Genomic DNA, 16088 nt, shown 5'->3' with positions numbered 1-16088 from the left:
ATTTTAAAAACACATCTATTCAAAACCATCTCAACAAGTTAGCCAACATAAAATGTATTGAGATGCACTTTTGTTTTATTTTTATTTTATTTTATTTTGTACTCCATTAGAAGAAGAGCTCATCTCCAAACCAATGCATTTATACGCAGAGCATGTCACCACGTTTCAAGTACCAAACAGCTGGCTTCCCCATTGGCCAGTGCCAACCAGACAGGGCAAGCCTGTTCTTAAATAGCCAACAAACGCAGCTCCATCCATTTAAGCTGCCTGCTGATGTTTAATTTCCTCCCAAAGCTGACAAAATTCTCAAGCCTTATAGTAACTTAGGAAATATTTTTTTAAAAAAAATACTCCCCATATCCCCCAGACACCCAGTATGTGCTGGTATTTTGTGGGGCTGAAGAAGCTAGAAGCAGGCATTCTGCCTCTGAGCTACACTCCCAAATCCAAGTTTACTGAAGGATGCAGAAGCAGGCTGTTTATCACAAGACTTTTCTCCTCCTAATCTCCAGGATAATAACCTTGGCAGGTCTTGCAGCACTTGCACCCAAGCAGACAACCTTACTTAAAGATGCCTCCCGCCAGCAGCTTAAACATCTATCTCAAAACAGAAAAAAACAAAAAAAACAAAAACAAAAACAAAACTGCACGGCCCTCTGACTAACGAGGAAGTGGCCCAAAACAGTGACTCATGGTAGGAATCCCTAAATTAAGAGTCCTTGGGGACAAGGCACACCTTTCTTCTCACTGTCACCTCTGCCCATCCCACAAAGCCAGGTCTGGGACCCAAAGGAGAAGGGAAGCTCGGTCCCGGGGCCATGAGATGCAAGGGGAGACAGGCTGGCACCGTACGGAGCATGAGCCGTGCTCTGACGTCCTCTGCTGAGGTAAATAATTACATATCCCCTACCCCCCTGTTTTATGCCGAGGGGTTAGGGAGAACCTCTGAGCAGCGCGCTGCCCCTGCGCGGGGACGTCGAGCGCAGGGACATGCCCAGCGGGGTCCCCGGGGTCCCCAGGCTCCCCGACGCTCTCATGCCGGCCGGCCCGCCGTGGCATCGCGCTTACCGCCCCAGATCCCCAGCTTTAGCTGGGACTTGTTCAGGTTCTCCACGTAGTCCCCTAGGAAGCGGTTCAGCAAGTCGGCGACCACCGACTCCAGCACCATGGCGGGGACGAGGAGGCGGGAGAGGGAGGAGCCGGAACGCAGCGCGCCGCGGTGGGCGGTGGCCCGCGCAGAGACTGACAGCCAAGGCCCGCCCCGCGCCGCGCGTGCGCGACGCCGCCAGTGCGCAGGCGTGTCCCGACCCACCCACCCTGCGTTAGACAGGGGGCCGACATAAGAGAGAGGGAGGCCTGAGGCAAGTCACTGTGGGTTCGAGTCCCGAACATCTCGTAATCCGGGCATAGCAATGCACTCCTCTTAACCCCAACACTGGGGAGATTAGACGTAAATTCAAGGTCATCCTTGGCTACATAGCCACTTCAGGGCCAGAGTAAGCAATTGAGGCCCTGTATTAGATTTTTTTTTTTAAAGTAATAAAATAGACTGGTGAGATGGCCCCGAGGGTAAAGGTGCAAAACCTGAAGATGTGAGTTCAATTCCTGAAACTCGATGGTGGAAGAAAACAGCCGACACCCTCAAGTTGTTCTGACCTTCTCACTTCATTATGCCTTGCATGCACAGAAGCACACAAAGCCAAAGCCAAGGCCACAGAGTAAGATAACGTCTAAAAAATAAACAAAGCAGGGCATGGCGGTGCTGTGAATTCCAGACCAGCCTGGTCTACAAAGCGAGTCCAGGATAGCTAAGGCTACACAGAGAAAGCCTTGTCTCAAAAAACCAAAAAATAAATAAATACATACATAAACAAGCAAGTAAATGTAATTTAAAAATAAAGGCTGAGTGTGGCAGCACTCAAAGGCAGGTGGATCTATTTGAGTTCAAGGACAGCTTAGTCTACATAATGAATTCCAGACCATCCAGAGCTACACAGTAAGACTCTGTCTCAGATAGATAGATGCTGGATACATAGATAGATGAGAAAAAATTTAAAGGAAAAAAAAGAAGGAAGGAAGGGGGAAAACAGTGCAATCCTTAACCATTTTTTTCCCTTGCTGTCAGACTAAGCCTAGACCCTCTCAGCTTTCCTGTGTATGACCAATGAACAGCAAATCTGCCTGGTATGTAGTGTTTGTGTGCCCTGGATTTTTCTGTCTCCCTTGGACAGGCTCACTGGTGTCTACAAACTGGCCCCCTACCCTCCAGCTTTTTTTGTTTTCTTTATTCTTCAAAGTGACACAGAGGTCATTTTCGAGAGCACAGATGAGTCTGTTAGGTGCCTAGTAAAAACTAATAACCTGATACTTACAACGCCCTCTTCACTCCTGTCCAACAGCTCCCAGCATTTAGAACACTCTCTTCGGCCTGCCCTAAAGTTCTTTCTAATCATCCCCGTGGGGTGATTAATCACCTGACACCACATAGAGTCGCCCGGAGGATAGGCCCTGGGCAATGCCAGTCGCGGATTACCTTGATTTGGACAAGCAAGATGGGAAGGCCTGCCCACTGAGCGTGGCACCATTCCCCAGGGAGGAGCCTGACCTGCATAAAGAGGAGAGAGTGCAGCACTAGATTCTCTGTCTCTGACTGTGTCTGTCTGTCTGTCTGTCTGTCTGTCTGTCTGTCTCTCTCTCTCTCTCTCTCTCTTTCTGTCTCTGTCTCTCTCTCTCTCTGTCTCTCTCTCTGTTTCTGTCTCTGTCTCTCTCCGTCTGTCTGTCTGTCTGTCTATCTATCTATCTATCTTCCTCCTTTCTTTATCATGAGTGCTATGTGACTGCTTGCTTCAAGTTCCTAATGCCTGGACTGCCACATCATGATGAGTTGCTGTACCTAAAACTGTGAGCCAAAATAAGCCCTCCCTTCCTTAAGAAGCTTCTGTCAGGTGTGTTATCACAGCCACAGACAAGCACCTAACCCACCTCCTAAGCCTCTCGCTGTCCATCCTCGTCCCCTCAGCCTAGCCTCCTGCTGACTCTTCCCTGAGCGGGGTTTAAGGGAACGACATCGGTTGCTGTTGATACGGGGCATGCAATAAAAAGCAACAGAAGAGTGCAAGGCTGTTCAGAAGACAGTGGGCGGGGAAAGAGGACACAGGGCATGGTGTGGTCAAACCAGTATAAAAGAAAGTACAGCCTTGTGAGGGGTGTGAGCAATCCTGGCCCTCCAGTGTGGAAAATATTCCCTTATGAGCTTAATTCTGTTTTATCACGGTTTTTTGTTGTTTTGTTGTTTTTGGTTTTTGTTTTTTACCCATATCCCATGAGTTCTGTCATTAACAGTCACCTTCCTGTCTCACTAACAGTTTGGTTTGCTTTTTGTTTTGGTTTGGTTTGGTTGGTCAGTTGGTTGGTTGGTTGGTTGGTTTTTCGGGACAGGGTTTCCTTGTGTAGCCTTGGCTGTCCTAGTGAGGTAATTAATTTTAATAGGAAAGTGCTAGATAAAAATGTAGCAGTAATTGAACTTCACAAACGCTAACTGACTCCCTCCAAACCACGCAGGCGTTGCTAATTTCCGTCTCTCCACACCCACCCTTCCCTCTGCCAATGGTCACTCAGTTTAATCACTACCAGGCTATCAGCCATTCTCAGATCTCTTTTAAAGGTCACTAACAGAATTTAAAAACAAAAAACAAAAAACAAAAAAACAACTTGCCGGGTGTGGTAGCACAGGCCTTTAATCCCAGCAGGCAAGTGGATTGCTGTGAAGTTAAGGCCAGCCTGGTCTACAAAGCAAGCCCAGGACAGCCAAGGCTACACAGAGAGACCCTGTCTCGAAAAACCAAAAGACAAACAAACAAACTTGGAGTAGAATATTCAAATATTTTAGTGCAAATAATGTAATCTGTACTAATAAGAGCTTTGAAAACTCCCCCAGTTTCCACTGTCAGCCTGTGTGGAGATGCTGATGCTGGTTATGTTCCTCTGGTAACAGCCCAAATCCTCCACATTTCTTCAGAAATCAAACATGTACATCCCACCAGGCGTGGTGGCGCACGCCTTTAATCCCAGCACTGGGGAGGCAGAGGCAGGCGGATCGCTGTGAGTTCGAGGCCAGCCTGGTCTACAAAGTGAGTCCAGGACAGCCAAGTCTACACAGAGAAACCTTGTTTCAAAAAAACAAAAACAAACCAAAACAAACATGTACATCCCATTTTACTGCTTAAAGAATTTCTGAGCCAGGCAGTAGTGGCGCGCGCCTTTGATCCCACCACTAGGGAGGCAGAGGGAGATGGATCTCTGTGAGTTCAAGGCCAGCTTGGTCTACAGAGTGAGTTCCAGGACAGCCAGGGCTACACAGAGAAACCTTGGCGGGGGGGGGGGGGGGCGGCAAATTTCTGACACTAAACTGGACAAGGAAATCCCATAAGGCCTCAACACTAGACAAAGAAGCATAGACAACTGCAAAGGCTGATAGAAGGAGAGGTGGCCCTCCCCAGGGAAGAGCACAGCATTGGCTGCCCAGGGACAAACAGTCAATCCTGAAACATGTGTACACACAACATTACAAGGACTGACAGGTTATATAAATTAATATATATGTATATATATATCATATTTGTGTGCAACAACAACTGATGAAAAAGGCTGTGAGTTTGAAGGAGAATAAAGAGCGTACATAGGAGGGTTTAGAGAGAGGAAAGTAGACAGATAAATATTGTTATTATAATCTCAAAAATAAACAAATAAAAGGAAAAAATTTAAGAACTTCATACATGATACTACAGCCACACCATTTCAGTCCCACCCTATCCCTCCTCGTCCCTTTCTTCCCCCAAAGATTTGTTTGTTATTTGCACAGTATTCTGTCCACATGCCAGGAGAGGGCACCAGATCACATGAGCCACCATGTGGTTGCTGGGAATTGAACTCTGGACCTTTGGAAAGAGCAGCCAGTGCTCTTAACCTCTGAGCCATCTCTCCAGCACACCCCATCCCATTTTTTAAAAGGCATAACTAATATTTAAAAAACACCATTAGGTGCTAAACTCAGTGGTTAAAAGAAATGGTTGCTCTTCCAGCGGATCCCAATTCCATTTCCAGCACCCACATAGCTGTCCCCAGCCATCTGCACTTCCAGGGGATCCAGTGATCTCTTCTGACCTCTGTGGGCACTGTACACGTGATGCACAGATGTACATACATTCAGACGCTTGCACATAAAACAAAATAATCATTTTAAATATTAAAGCACTGTCAGAGCCAGACAGTGGTGGCGCACGCCTTTAATCTCAGTACTCGAGAGTCAGAGGCAGGCAGATCTCTGAGTTAGAAGCCAGCCTGGTCTACAGAGTAAGTTCCAGGACAGGCAAGGCTACACAGAGAATCCCTGTCTCACGGGGAGGAGGTGAGGAATCAGCACCCAAAGTACAGCCTTATTAGGGAAATAAATTGGAATCATAGGCTAAGTAAAGAGAATGAAAACCATAGTGATTGCAGCTATTACTTGCTTTTTAAACCAGAATTAATGAAGGTTAGAACACCTTAGGTTGTCTCGTGACTTTTTCCTGTGTATACCTGCACAGAGAGAGAGAGAGAGAGAGAGAGAGAGAGAGAGAGAGAGAGAGATTGAGGGGGAGGTCTAAGAGGATGAAAGACTGTATGACAAGGAAGCTTTGAGAACATCTGGTTAGTCTAACCACCTACGTCAGTGGTTCTCTTCCTAATGCTGAGACCCTTTAAAACTGTTCCTCTGTGTTGTGGTGACCCCCCCCCCCAACCATAAAATTATAGTGTTGGTATTTCATAACAGCAAAGTTGCAAGTGTTATGAACTACAATGTAAATACCTGATATGTGACCCCCAAAAGGGTTTATGCACCTGGCAGAAGACACTGAAGACCAGAGAGAATTCAGGGGCTCACCCAGTGTTCCACCAGTTAGTGACCATAAAGCCCCAGGTCCTGCACTCCATACTTTGTAGGGCGGAAAGAGATGTGTGAATCAGAGCACCAGCTGATCATCTCTCTTGCTTTCTAGACACCTAACCTCCTGTGTGCTGTTTTGTAAATCTGGTGGGTTGTGGTTGTTGTTTTTATTGACACGGAAAAGTTGTTTATTTTAATAGGTATGACACAATGTGATTTAGGGTTCATCTATATATATCAAGACATTTTCTGACGAGGATAATTAACATAGACATCACTTTAAGCCTGTATTTGCCTGTATGGTGAATGCATTCAAAGTCTTTTCGAGCCGTTTTCAGATATACGCAATGCACTATGTTGGCTATCTTCACCCTCCTGTGCCACAGGACACATGTCTCCCCTCCAACTGTCCTGTTATCCAGCCTCTCCCAACCCACGCTCAGTAAATCTGTTTTTAAACGTTCAGTTCCTATTTACTCCGAGGGTCCACCCAGCCACAGTGGGTGGTGTGTTCACAGACCCATCCCTGGATATCCCCACGGCTACAGGCACGAGCGCAGAATGATCTTGCCCTTCTGGTGTGTTCTGGACACCTGGCTGGGCCACATCACACCAACCTCCCAAGTACTGGGTGGCTCTTGCTTCCGTTGTTAAGTAAAACATGAGACTTATGTGGTCACAGAGGAGCGGCCTATGAGGACACTTCTCGGTTGTTTTCAAGAAATGTTATACAGGAAATGTTTCCAAGGTGTTACTAAAGAAGCCGCACCGTTAGTAAAAAAACAAAACAAGCCCGCCTTGCTTGGCTGGGCAGAGAGATGTTTTTCAAGAATTGCAGTGTGAATCAGCTAATTCCTGGCTAAGCGAGTGCGTGCGTGATGACAGTAACAACAGCTGTTTAGCCAGCACGTGCTGCCCAGGGAGTTCTCAAGGATACCTCTACCCTGACCACAGTCTAGGTGGTAGATATGACCTCTACCATCTACGTGCTGGGTTCAACAAGTCAGTGACCTTGAGTCACAATTTCTCAGGCTGAGTTCCCCCATAGTCCTTGTCATTTTAACCAACATCAGGGACAGCATGGACTGGACAGCACTTTCCCTCTGGGAGGAAACGAGTTTGAACATATATATGTACATGGCCTTTAGGTATAACTTAGCAATTACTCTCTCACAGACTGAACCTTGGTCCAAGAATTTGAGCCAGGGCTAGAGGTGATAATATAAAAGAGAAGCTAGTCACAGCCATGGTAAACCCAGCGACCCTCTCCGACCCTCCCTATCAGACTAAACATTAAATACAGTCCAAAGTCCCTTGACCTGGAAGAGATGGTTTCACACCTAAAAGCACTTGCTCTTGTAAGGGACCCGAGTCTGGTTTCCAGCACCCACAAGGGGCAGCACACAGCTACCTGTAACTTCAGCTCCAGGGAATCCATCGCCCCCTTGTGGCCTCGGTGGGTATCTGCATGAAGGTGCATGAGTGTGCTGTGTATGCAAAATAAAATATTTTTACACTTTTCCTTTTCACTACTGCCTTGGCTAGATGGAATTCAATTTTTTCTACTTTGCTGTTTCCTTCCTCTTCTACGAGTTGAAGATAAGCGGATGGGGTGTCTGGGCCAGCATGGATTCATGTGTCTACCATGGCGGTTAAAACCCAGGAAGGATCAGTAACTTCTGCTTTAAACACATGAATGAACTAAGGAATGTTTAGCGTAATAACAATGGACATAACAGCCAGTATCGTGCATGTCAGGTCCTGTTCGTTCGCATTACCTGTCTTATCCAAGGGCAAACCTATGAGCTGTGTATTATCGTGGTCTTTACACTGGACGCCAAGGCTGGGAAACATTCAGTAACTTGCTCAGAGTGAGATGCTGCTCTTCGGTCATGATTTCCAAGCCAACTTGCTTACCTGCTGTCAGTGTCCCCACCACCATCGTAAATAACCGTACTGATATTCACTGCTCCTGTGTCTTTAGCGTTTGCTATGTCCCATGCACACTGCATAACAATATGCATTAATCCCCTAATAACTCATTTACTATTCACTAGTAGGCATTCCTTCCATTTCCTTTCTTTAATGACAATGGGCAACTTACTAAACCTCTGAAACGCTGGGGGTCTCGTTTGTTTGTTTGTTTATAAATCATGGATAATTGGAATTCCTAAGGTTCCTGTGACAACCTAGAGATGAAGCCATCTAGTGCATTGTATGTCCCGGAAGCAATGCACACAGGTCTTGCCCCAAGCTGAAGCCCCCTTTTGCCTAAGTTCCCCTTAATTCACCCAACGCTGCTTGGAGGGGCCATTCTCTTGCATCTTAGATATACCCCATGTCCAAACACTAACCAAAATAGCTCAGGATCTCTGTCAGCTCAAGCTGCCAACAACTCTTAAAGGATAAACACTGAACTGTCAGAAGAAAAGATGGGGGTCTCAGATAGGCACAGTCCCCAAAGGCCAAACATGGTCGGTGGTATCGCCAATGGATATACCAATGGCTGCATGTATGGAGTATATTGCCCTAATTAAAAATTATCATCTAGGTTTTAAAAGGCGGTGTACACTAGGTGATTTCTTTACATAGGAATACACCCCTGTGACCCCACCCAAGACAAATATGGAACGTTTCCGGAACCCCATATGCCCCCACCCACCCACCCACCCAGACTGATTTAAAATCAACAGAGAAAGAACCTCTAAAATCAGAACTGAATGCAGAAAGGAAAGAACTTTCAACGCTAGGCAGCAAGAAAGTTGGATATGAGAAAGATCACTGGGTAAGACAAACTGACTCCGGGCTTCTGACTGGTGCATGCAGAGTGCTTCTGTGCAGTCACGCTTGTTTTGTCCATCCGTCCTTACAGGCTGCGACACGGTCCAGACTTAATCCTGTTTTCCATATGAGGAAACAAACTTGTCCAGGGTTTTGAGAACAGCAGAACTGGCTGCAGGATCAGCTCAGCAAATCCAGCCACGTGGCAGAGGGACCTGGGAGGGCGAGCATCAGGTTACCAGGCAGCACAGTGACAGCTGTATAAAAGCCCGGACCAGCTGTCCTGAAACATTAGCGGTCCACCCTACCGCGGGCGCGCGCGCTTTGAATTTCTCAGCGTTTCTCTCGGGTTCGAAAACCATCTGACTCCAAGCACCAAGGTATATGAATGGGGAACCCAGTTACCTCCTGGGTGTGAGACTCGGGTGACCCGAAGCTCTCTGGAAGGAGCCACCGTTTCTGGTGTGCGTGTGCGTGTGCGTGTGTGTGTTAGCGCTGAGGACTGGACCTTTAAGGTTTCAGGAAACGGATGCACAGGTGCTCAAAGCAAAGCGCCTCTTGGCACCAGGAGCAGAGGCGAAAGTTAGAAGACAAAGGTGGCAGGGCCAATGAGGGAGGGTGGGAAAGACTGCAGCAAGCTACGAATCTACCTGACAGCCTACTGGAGACAGGGTGGAGAGGATAAACGATTGTTTGACAATCTCTAAAACCAGTTTGAAACGAGAGTGAGGGATGCATTTTGTCTTGTAAGAATCAAGATAGGACGAAATCGAAGAAAAGAGACAGAAAATCCTGTTTTCCTCCAAGTTGCCTCTGACAGGTGTGCGTTTATGTGTTGCAGACTGCCTCGAACAGAAGATATTCCAGTTCCGACACTGGGACCAGATGTGGCGTCTGGAGAGGCTTCTGCGGAACCGAGATAGCTTTCTCCCAGGGCGCGCCCGCCGCACCAAAGCTGGCTCCTCCGCTGCGTGTGCAAACGTGCTCACTCCTGACCGCATCCCAGAGTTCTGCATCCCGCCGAGGCTGGAATCCAGCACTGCTTGGGCTGCGCTGCAGGACGCCTGCTGGGCTGCGGACGCGGAGAGCGACCAGGGCGCGGGCCACACCGACTGGGACCCGCGCTCACAGGCTGCGCTCTCGCTGCCGCACCTGCCCCGCGCGCGCACCGCCTACGGCTTCTGCGCGCTGCTGGAGTGCCCGCACACCCGCCGGAAAGAGTCGCTCTTACTCGGCCGCCCTGGCACCCTCTTCCCGCGGCCCGGGCTTCGCCAACGCGGGCACGCCCACGGGAGCCCGTCCCGAGTTCCGGACACCCCGCGCCCCGCGCCGCGCGACCCAGACGCCGCCTCAGTCCTGCCGCCTACTCCTGCGCCCCGCAGACGCCGCCTCCTGCGCGCCCCAGATGGGCTGCTGAGCCGCGCGCTGCGAGCACCTCGACGTCGGACCGGCGCGCGCCCCTCGTCCCGCGGCGACGAGCACCAGCGCGCCGCCTCTTGCGCGTCCCCGGCCGCCACCGACCCAGATCCCCAGCGCCTGCAAGCCGAGGCCAACGTGCCTCTGGGCCGCGGGGCTTGCACGCTGCGCCTGGCCGCCGAATACTGTCGGCGCAGCGCCTGCCTCCGCCTCCGCCTGCTGCGCGCTGAGGGCCCCGCCGTCGCGCTCGAGCCCCGCAACGTGGGCTGTCGCCTCAGCCTGGTGCTGCGGCCGTCGTCGGGCCAGCAGCGCGCCAGTGTAGTCCGCCGCAGCCGCAAGGCCGCCCTGGACCAGGACTGCTGCTTCGACGGGCTCTCGGAGGAGCAGCTGCGCCGCCTGGCCGTGCGCATCAAGGCGGAGAGCAAGGGCCGCGGGCTGGAGCGCGGGCGACCTCTAGGCCAGGGCGAGCTGCTGCTGGGCTCTCTGCTACTGCTCTGAGCCTGGCTTCCCTGCCTCACTTAAGATCGCTTGGCCCTGAGATGCACAGACTCATGGCCCAGAGACACTTGCAGACTCTTGGCCCTGGGACACTCACAGCCTCTTGGCTCTTGGACACTGACAGCCATTTGTACAAAGTAGACGTGTTCACTTTTCTAATCGAGGCTTCGTTTCAATCCATTCCTGGCAGAGATGATTGTGGATTAGCACAGTAACACGTGTACCTTCTTTGTGTGTGGGCAGACGCCTTGAGATTTCCTTAGTTAAGCAGTGGCTCCCCACTGTAGACAGCAATTGCATTTAATATGTATCGCACATTACAACTGGAAAACAGTTCATGCCATGCAATGTCAGACCAGCCTCGTTTTAAAAGTCCGTTCGTTCCATGGCTCATTTAAGGCTGGTAATGTCAGCTACCTACGAAGCACTAAGACAGGCCAGGGTCTAGTAAGACTGCTGAGTGGGTAACGGTGCTTTCTGCCAAGCCTCATGACCCTAACTGGAATCTAGTGAGGATTGTGGGACCTACCTACGTGATGGGAGGAGGGAAAATATTCCTGCAAGCTCTCATCTGGCGTGACCTCACCCCAATACATATAAATAATGCAATTAAATCATTTTTAATAAAAGGCCTGGAAGTAATGACTTCAAGTGGGGACTCCAATTGTATCCTAAGCTCCATCCTGCTGGAAATACACTAAAGAGGTGGAAATCATTTTAATGTTTAATATTTAAGTAACAGTTATAATAGCATTCTAACTTATTTCATTTGGAGAGCAGCCTCAGATGGTAGACACGACTATCCTCATCTTGCAGATGAGGAAACTGAGGCACAAAATACAGAGAAGTCGGGGTTTAACTGTAGAGTATCCGTATTAAATGCTTGTCTGGGGATTGGTGTGTACAATTTAATTGGTACAGCGCTTGCCTAGCATATACAAAATCTTGGGCTCCATCCCCGCCAGAACTGCATAAACCCCAGGTCCTGTTAACACATACCTGTATTCAAAATACTGGGAGGTGAAAGCCGATGGGTCAAAAGTTCAAGGCCATCCTCAGCTATGTAGGGAGTTAAAAGATAGCATAAGACCATGCCTGAAAAAAATAAATAAAATACTCACCCTCTGAAAGTAATGTGGTTTTGCATCTTGGCTAAAATGGCTCTGAGTTTGAAATCATAGTCCTCATTTTCACCAAGGAAAGCAAATTGGTAACATAGGGACAAACACTTAGGACATCAGTCTGAGACTGAGGCGAAAGCTAACCTGCCTCAGACCCCCAGGGCCCAGAACCCTAATCTCACTAGCTCCAGTAGAGCTAAGCTGCCAGGGCCTGCAGCCTGGGAGCACACAGAATGCTGTTCTCCTTCCGGCTTCTGATCAGCTCCTCTGTGTTTTCAGGATGATTTTCCTTCATCCCTCATCCACCACTAACAAGCTGGTTTACTCCTTCCTTTCTTGGGTGTGTAAGTAGAAATCATATTCTAAGCTATGGTAAAAGACAGCAAAATATAGGATCAGACTGGACTTAGAAACGGTTCCCAGTGCTGCTCAATTGGGCGGTATTACCCATGGGAGCTCCCGAAGAATGCTACCAGGAAAAAGTTTCCGTTTCTGGTCCATCTCAAACTGAAGACTGCGGTGAGGCTTCGCAACAGTGACCATTGGGAATACCAACACCGCCTAAGTCATCTGTTTCCAGAAACTTGCAGCTGCTGGCCACACAAACAGCGCGTCACCATAGTCCTTGCCTCTCTCCTGCCCTTTTCCCTATTTACTATGTCCCTGCCCCTCAAGCCAATTGTTTTTCTCTTTAAACCTTTTCATGATCTTGAAGTGAAAACAACCTAGCTGTGTGACATGCCACTGTTGGCTTTCTGCTTTCCTTGCACTAGTAGGTGAGCTATAACCAAGTCCTTGTTCTAGAAAGCTGCAGTCTCTGCCCTCACTAGATTATAAGCATGGCATTTTATTATATAAATGTCCCCAAGAAGTGAAGGAATTTATTTTAAGGTCCTAGATTCTCCACAAAGGTGTGATGGGTACTTCTAACCAGAGGCCGCATCAGTTACAGTTACAGTTGACCTGAAGTCTAAGACTACAGTCAGAAGAATTTCTAAAAGACTAAAATATAATGAAAGAGTAAATAACTGAACCATGGAATTATCAGTTTGAAAAGAACTTTAAGTATCATTTTATGCAACTCTGTAATGCCTTAAGAGTGGATCAAAATGGCAAATAACAGATTGCTTTACATCACATAATTTGTAAGAGCTAAGACCAGAACTAATTCTTTTGTCTTTAAATCTAGTGAACTTCCAAACCAATGATCCCTCCAAAAAAAGAACTGTTTTGCATATATTTATTTCACTCATTGAGTTAATTTGAATACAAGTCATATTTGTAATCTTTTTTTTTTTTTTTTTTTTTTTTTTTTTTTTTTTTTTTGGTTTTTTGAGACAGGGTTTCTCTGTGTAGCCTTGGCTGTCCTGGACTCGCTTTGTAGACCAGGCTGGCCTCGAACTCACAGCGATCCACCTGCCTCTGCCTCCCGAGTGCTGGGATTAAAGGCGTGCGCCACCACGCCCGGCTTAATATTTGTAATCTTTATTTGCCATATCATTGGTCTTCTGGGGGAGCAGAGTTGAATTTGGCTTGCAGTTGCTGCCCTCTAGTGGACTGCTCCAGGGCTTGTTCCTGGGGCTCACCTTGTTAGACCTTCTCATGTAATTGAAGTTCTGTTTCTGTTGTTGTTTTGGTTAGTTTATCTGTCTGTCTGTTTCACACAGTTCTCTGTGATAACCTTAGCCATCCTGAACTTGCTTTGTAGACCAGGCTGCCCTCAAACTAACAGAGGTCCTCCTGCCTCTGCCTCCCTGAGTGCTGGGATTGAAGGAGTGCACCACCCCACGGGGCTCTTTTTTACTTTCTTTCTTTCTTTATACGTGTTAAGTAGTACATGTATTGCGTATGGAATTGTAACAAGCAAAAAAATCTACTCATACTGGAACAGAAGCAATTAAAACAGTATTTTGAGCCATAGTTGGTTGCATGCATTAGTCAACTATTTAGAATAAAGGTGACAGTGGCTTGTTGGTTTCAGAAGCCTTCTGTAACCATGCTCTGGGACTGGAGAGATGGTGCAGTGGTTAAGAGCACTTGCCACTGTTGCAGAGGACCCGGGTCCAGTTCCCAGCACCTACACCAAGCGGCTCATAACCACCTGCAACTCCAACTCCTGGGGATCCAATGTGCTCTGTGGGCACCGTCATACATGCGGTACACATACAGACATGCAGGCACGCACACATACAAGCTACAAGAATGGCCAGCCCAAACAGTGTTTGTGATGCGAGAAGCTCACAAAGAATATATTTGCCATTAAAAAAAAAAGTAAAATGAAGTAAAAAACAAGAAAGGAAAGAACAGCCATTGTGTCACTTACACACCATGACAGTTTCCATTGATTGTCAGCTTGACAGAAGCAAGACTCGCGCCTACAGGACCACGGTGTGGGCAAGTCTCTGAGACAGTGTCTAGATTAGGTGAGTTAAGGTGGTGAGGCTGCGGGCAGCAACCTCCCCAGGGCTGTGGGCCAAATGAAAAGTGAAGAATGAGCTGAACACAGGATTCATCTCTCTTTACTTCCTTACTGGAGACACAGTGTGTGTGTGAGCCGCCTGCTCCAACCTCCTGCCGCCATGGTTGCCACCCTGACAGACCGCACCATGCTCCAACCTCCTGCCGCCATGGTTGGCACCCGGACAGACCATACCATGCTCCAACCTCCTGCCGCCATGGTTGCCACCCTGACAGACCGCACCATGCTCCAACCTTCTGCCGCCATGGTTGCCACCCTGACAGACCGCACCATGCTCCAACCTTCTGCCGCCATGGTTGGCACCCGGACAGACCGCACCATGCTCCAACCTCCTGCCGCCATGGTTGGCACCCGGACAGACCGCACCATGCTCCAACCTCCTGCCGCCATGGTTGGCACCCTGACAGACCGCACCATGCTCCAACCTCCTGCCGCCATGGTTGGCACCCGGACAGACCGCACCATGCTCCAACCTCCTGCTGCCATGGTTGGCACCCGGACAGACCGCACCATGCTCCAACCTCCTGCCGCCATGGTTGCCACCCTGACAGACCGCACCATGCTCCAACCTTCTGCCGCCATGGTTGGCACCCGGACAGACCGCACCATGCTCCAACCTCCTGCTGCCATGGTTGGCACCCGGACAGACCGCACCATGCTCCAACCTCCTGCCGCCATGGTTGGCACCCGGACAGACCATACCATGCTCCAACCTCCTGCCACCATGGTTGGCACCCGGACAGACCGCACCATGCTCCAACCTCCTGCCGCCATGGTTGGCACCCGGACAGACCGCACCATGCTCCAACCTCCTGCCGCCATGGTTGCCACCCTGACAGACCGCACCATGCTCCAACCTCCTGCCGCCATGGTTGGCACCCGGACAGACCGCACCATGCTCCAACCTCCTGCTGCCATGGTTGCCACCCTGACAGACCGCACCATGCTCCAACCTCCTGCCGCCATGGTTGCCACCCTGACAGACCGCACCATGCTCCAACCTCCTGCCGCCATGGTTGCCACCCTGACAGACCGCACCATGCTCCAACCTCCTGCCGCCATGGTTGCCACCCTGACAGACCGCACCATGCTCCAACCTTCTGCCGCCATGGTTGCCACCCTGACAGACCGCACCATGCTCCAACCTCCTGCCGCCATGGTTGGCACCCGGACAGACCGCACCATGCTCCAACCTCCTGCTGCCATGGTTGGCACCCGGACAGACCGCACCATGCTCCAACCTCCTGCCGCCATGGTTGGCACCCGGACAGACCATACCATGCTCCAACCTCCTGCCGCCATGGTTGGCACCCGGACAGACCGCACCATGCTCCAACCTTCTGCCGCCATGGTTGGCACCCGGACAGACCATACCATGCTCCAACCTCCTGCCGCCATGGTTGGCACCCGGACAGACCGCACCATGCTCCAACCTCCTGCCACCATGGTTGCCACCCTGACAGACCATACCATGCTCCAACCTCCTGCCACCATGGTTGCCACCCTGACAGACCGCACCATGCTCCAACCTCCTGCCACCATGGTTGCCACCCTGACAGACCGCACCATGCTCCAACCTTCTGCCGCCATGGTTGCCACCCTGACAGACCATACCATGCTCCAACCTCCTGCCGCCATGGTTGGCACCCGGACAGACCGCACCATGCTCCAACCTCCTGCCACCATGGTTGCCACCCTGACAGACCATACCATGCTCCAACCTCCTGCCACCATGGTTGCCACCCTGACAGACCGCACCATGCTCCAACCTCCTGCCGCCATGGTTGGCACCCGGACAGACCATACCATGCTCCAACCTCCTGCCGCCATGGTTGCCACCCTGACAGACCGCACCATGCTCCAACCT

The 16088-nt window shown here is 49.9% G+C and overlaps 2 protein-coding genes across 7 annotated transcripts in view; one reads left to right on the top strand and one right to left on the bottom strand.

Annotated features, from left to right (window-relative positions):
* VPS13C (vacuolar protein sorting 13 homolog C) overlaps positions 1-1228 on the bottom strand; it is a 164056-nt gene extending 162828 nt beyond the window's left edge. For all 6 annotated transcript variants that reach the window (XR_014779095.1, XM_084781224.1, XM_084781225.1 and 3 more), the window contains exon 1: positions 1069-1228. Coding sequence is in view for 5 of the 6 variants with exons in the window: in XM_084781224.1 (XP_084637350.1) it covers positions 1069-1168 (100 nt within the window). In the remaining variant the exon portion in view is untranslated. The remainder of the gene's footprint in view (positions 1-1068) is intronic.
* Positions 1229-9464: 8236 nt separating this feature from the next.
* Positions 9465-11449, top strand: C2CD4A (C2 calcium dependent domain containing 4A). The gene has a single exon (XM_084782764.1). The coding sequence runs from the start codon at positions 9593-9595 to the stop codon at positions 10619-10621; it is 1029 nt and encodes a 342-aa protein (XP_084638890.1). The 5' UTR covers positions 9465-9592; the 3' UTR covers positions 10622-11449.
* The last annotated feature ends 4639 nt before the right edge of the window (positions 11450-16088 follow it).

This window comes from Acomys minous (assembly GCF_964271855.1).
Source record: "Acomys minous genome assembly, chromosome: 5".
NCBI classification, from domain to species: Eukaryota; Metazoa; Chordata; class Mammalia; order Rodentia; family Muridae; genus Acomys; species Acomys minous.
Note: the sequence above shows the minus strand (reverse complement) of the source record. Positions and strands in the feature narration are given on the sequence as shown.

Coding starts and splice junctions, on each gene's coding strand:
- C2CD4A (XM_084782764.1), top strand. CDS start 9,593: ATGTGGCGTCTGGAGAGGCTTCTGCGGAACCGAGATAGCTTTCTCCCA.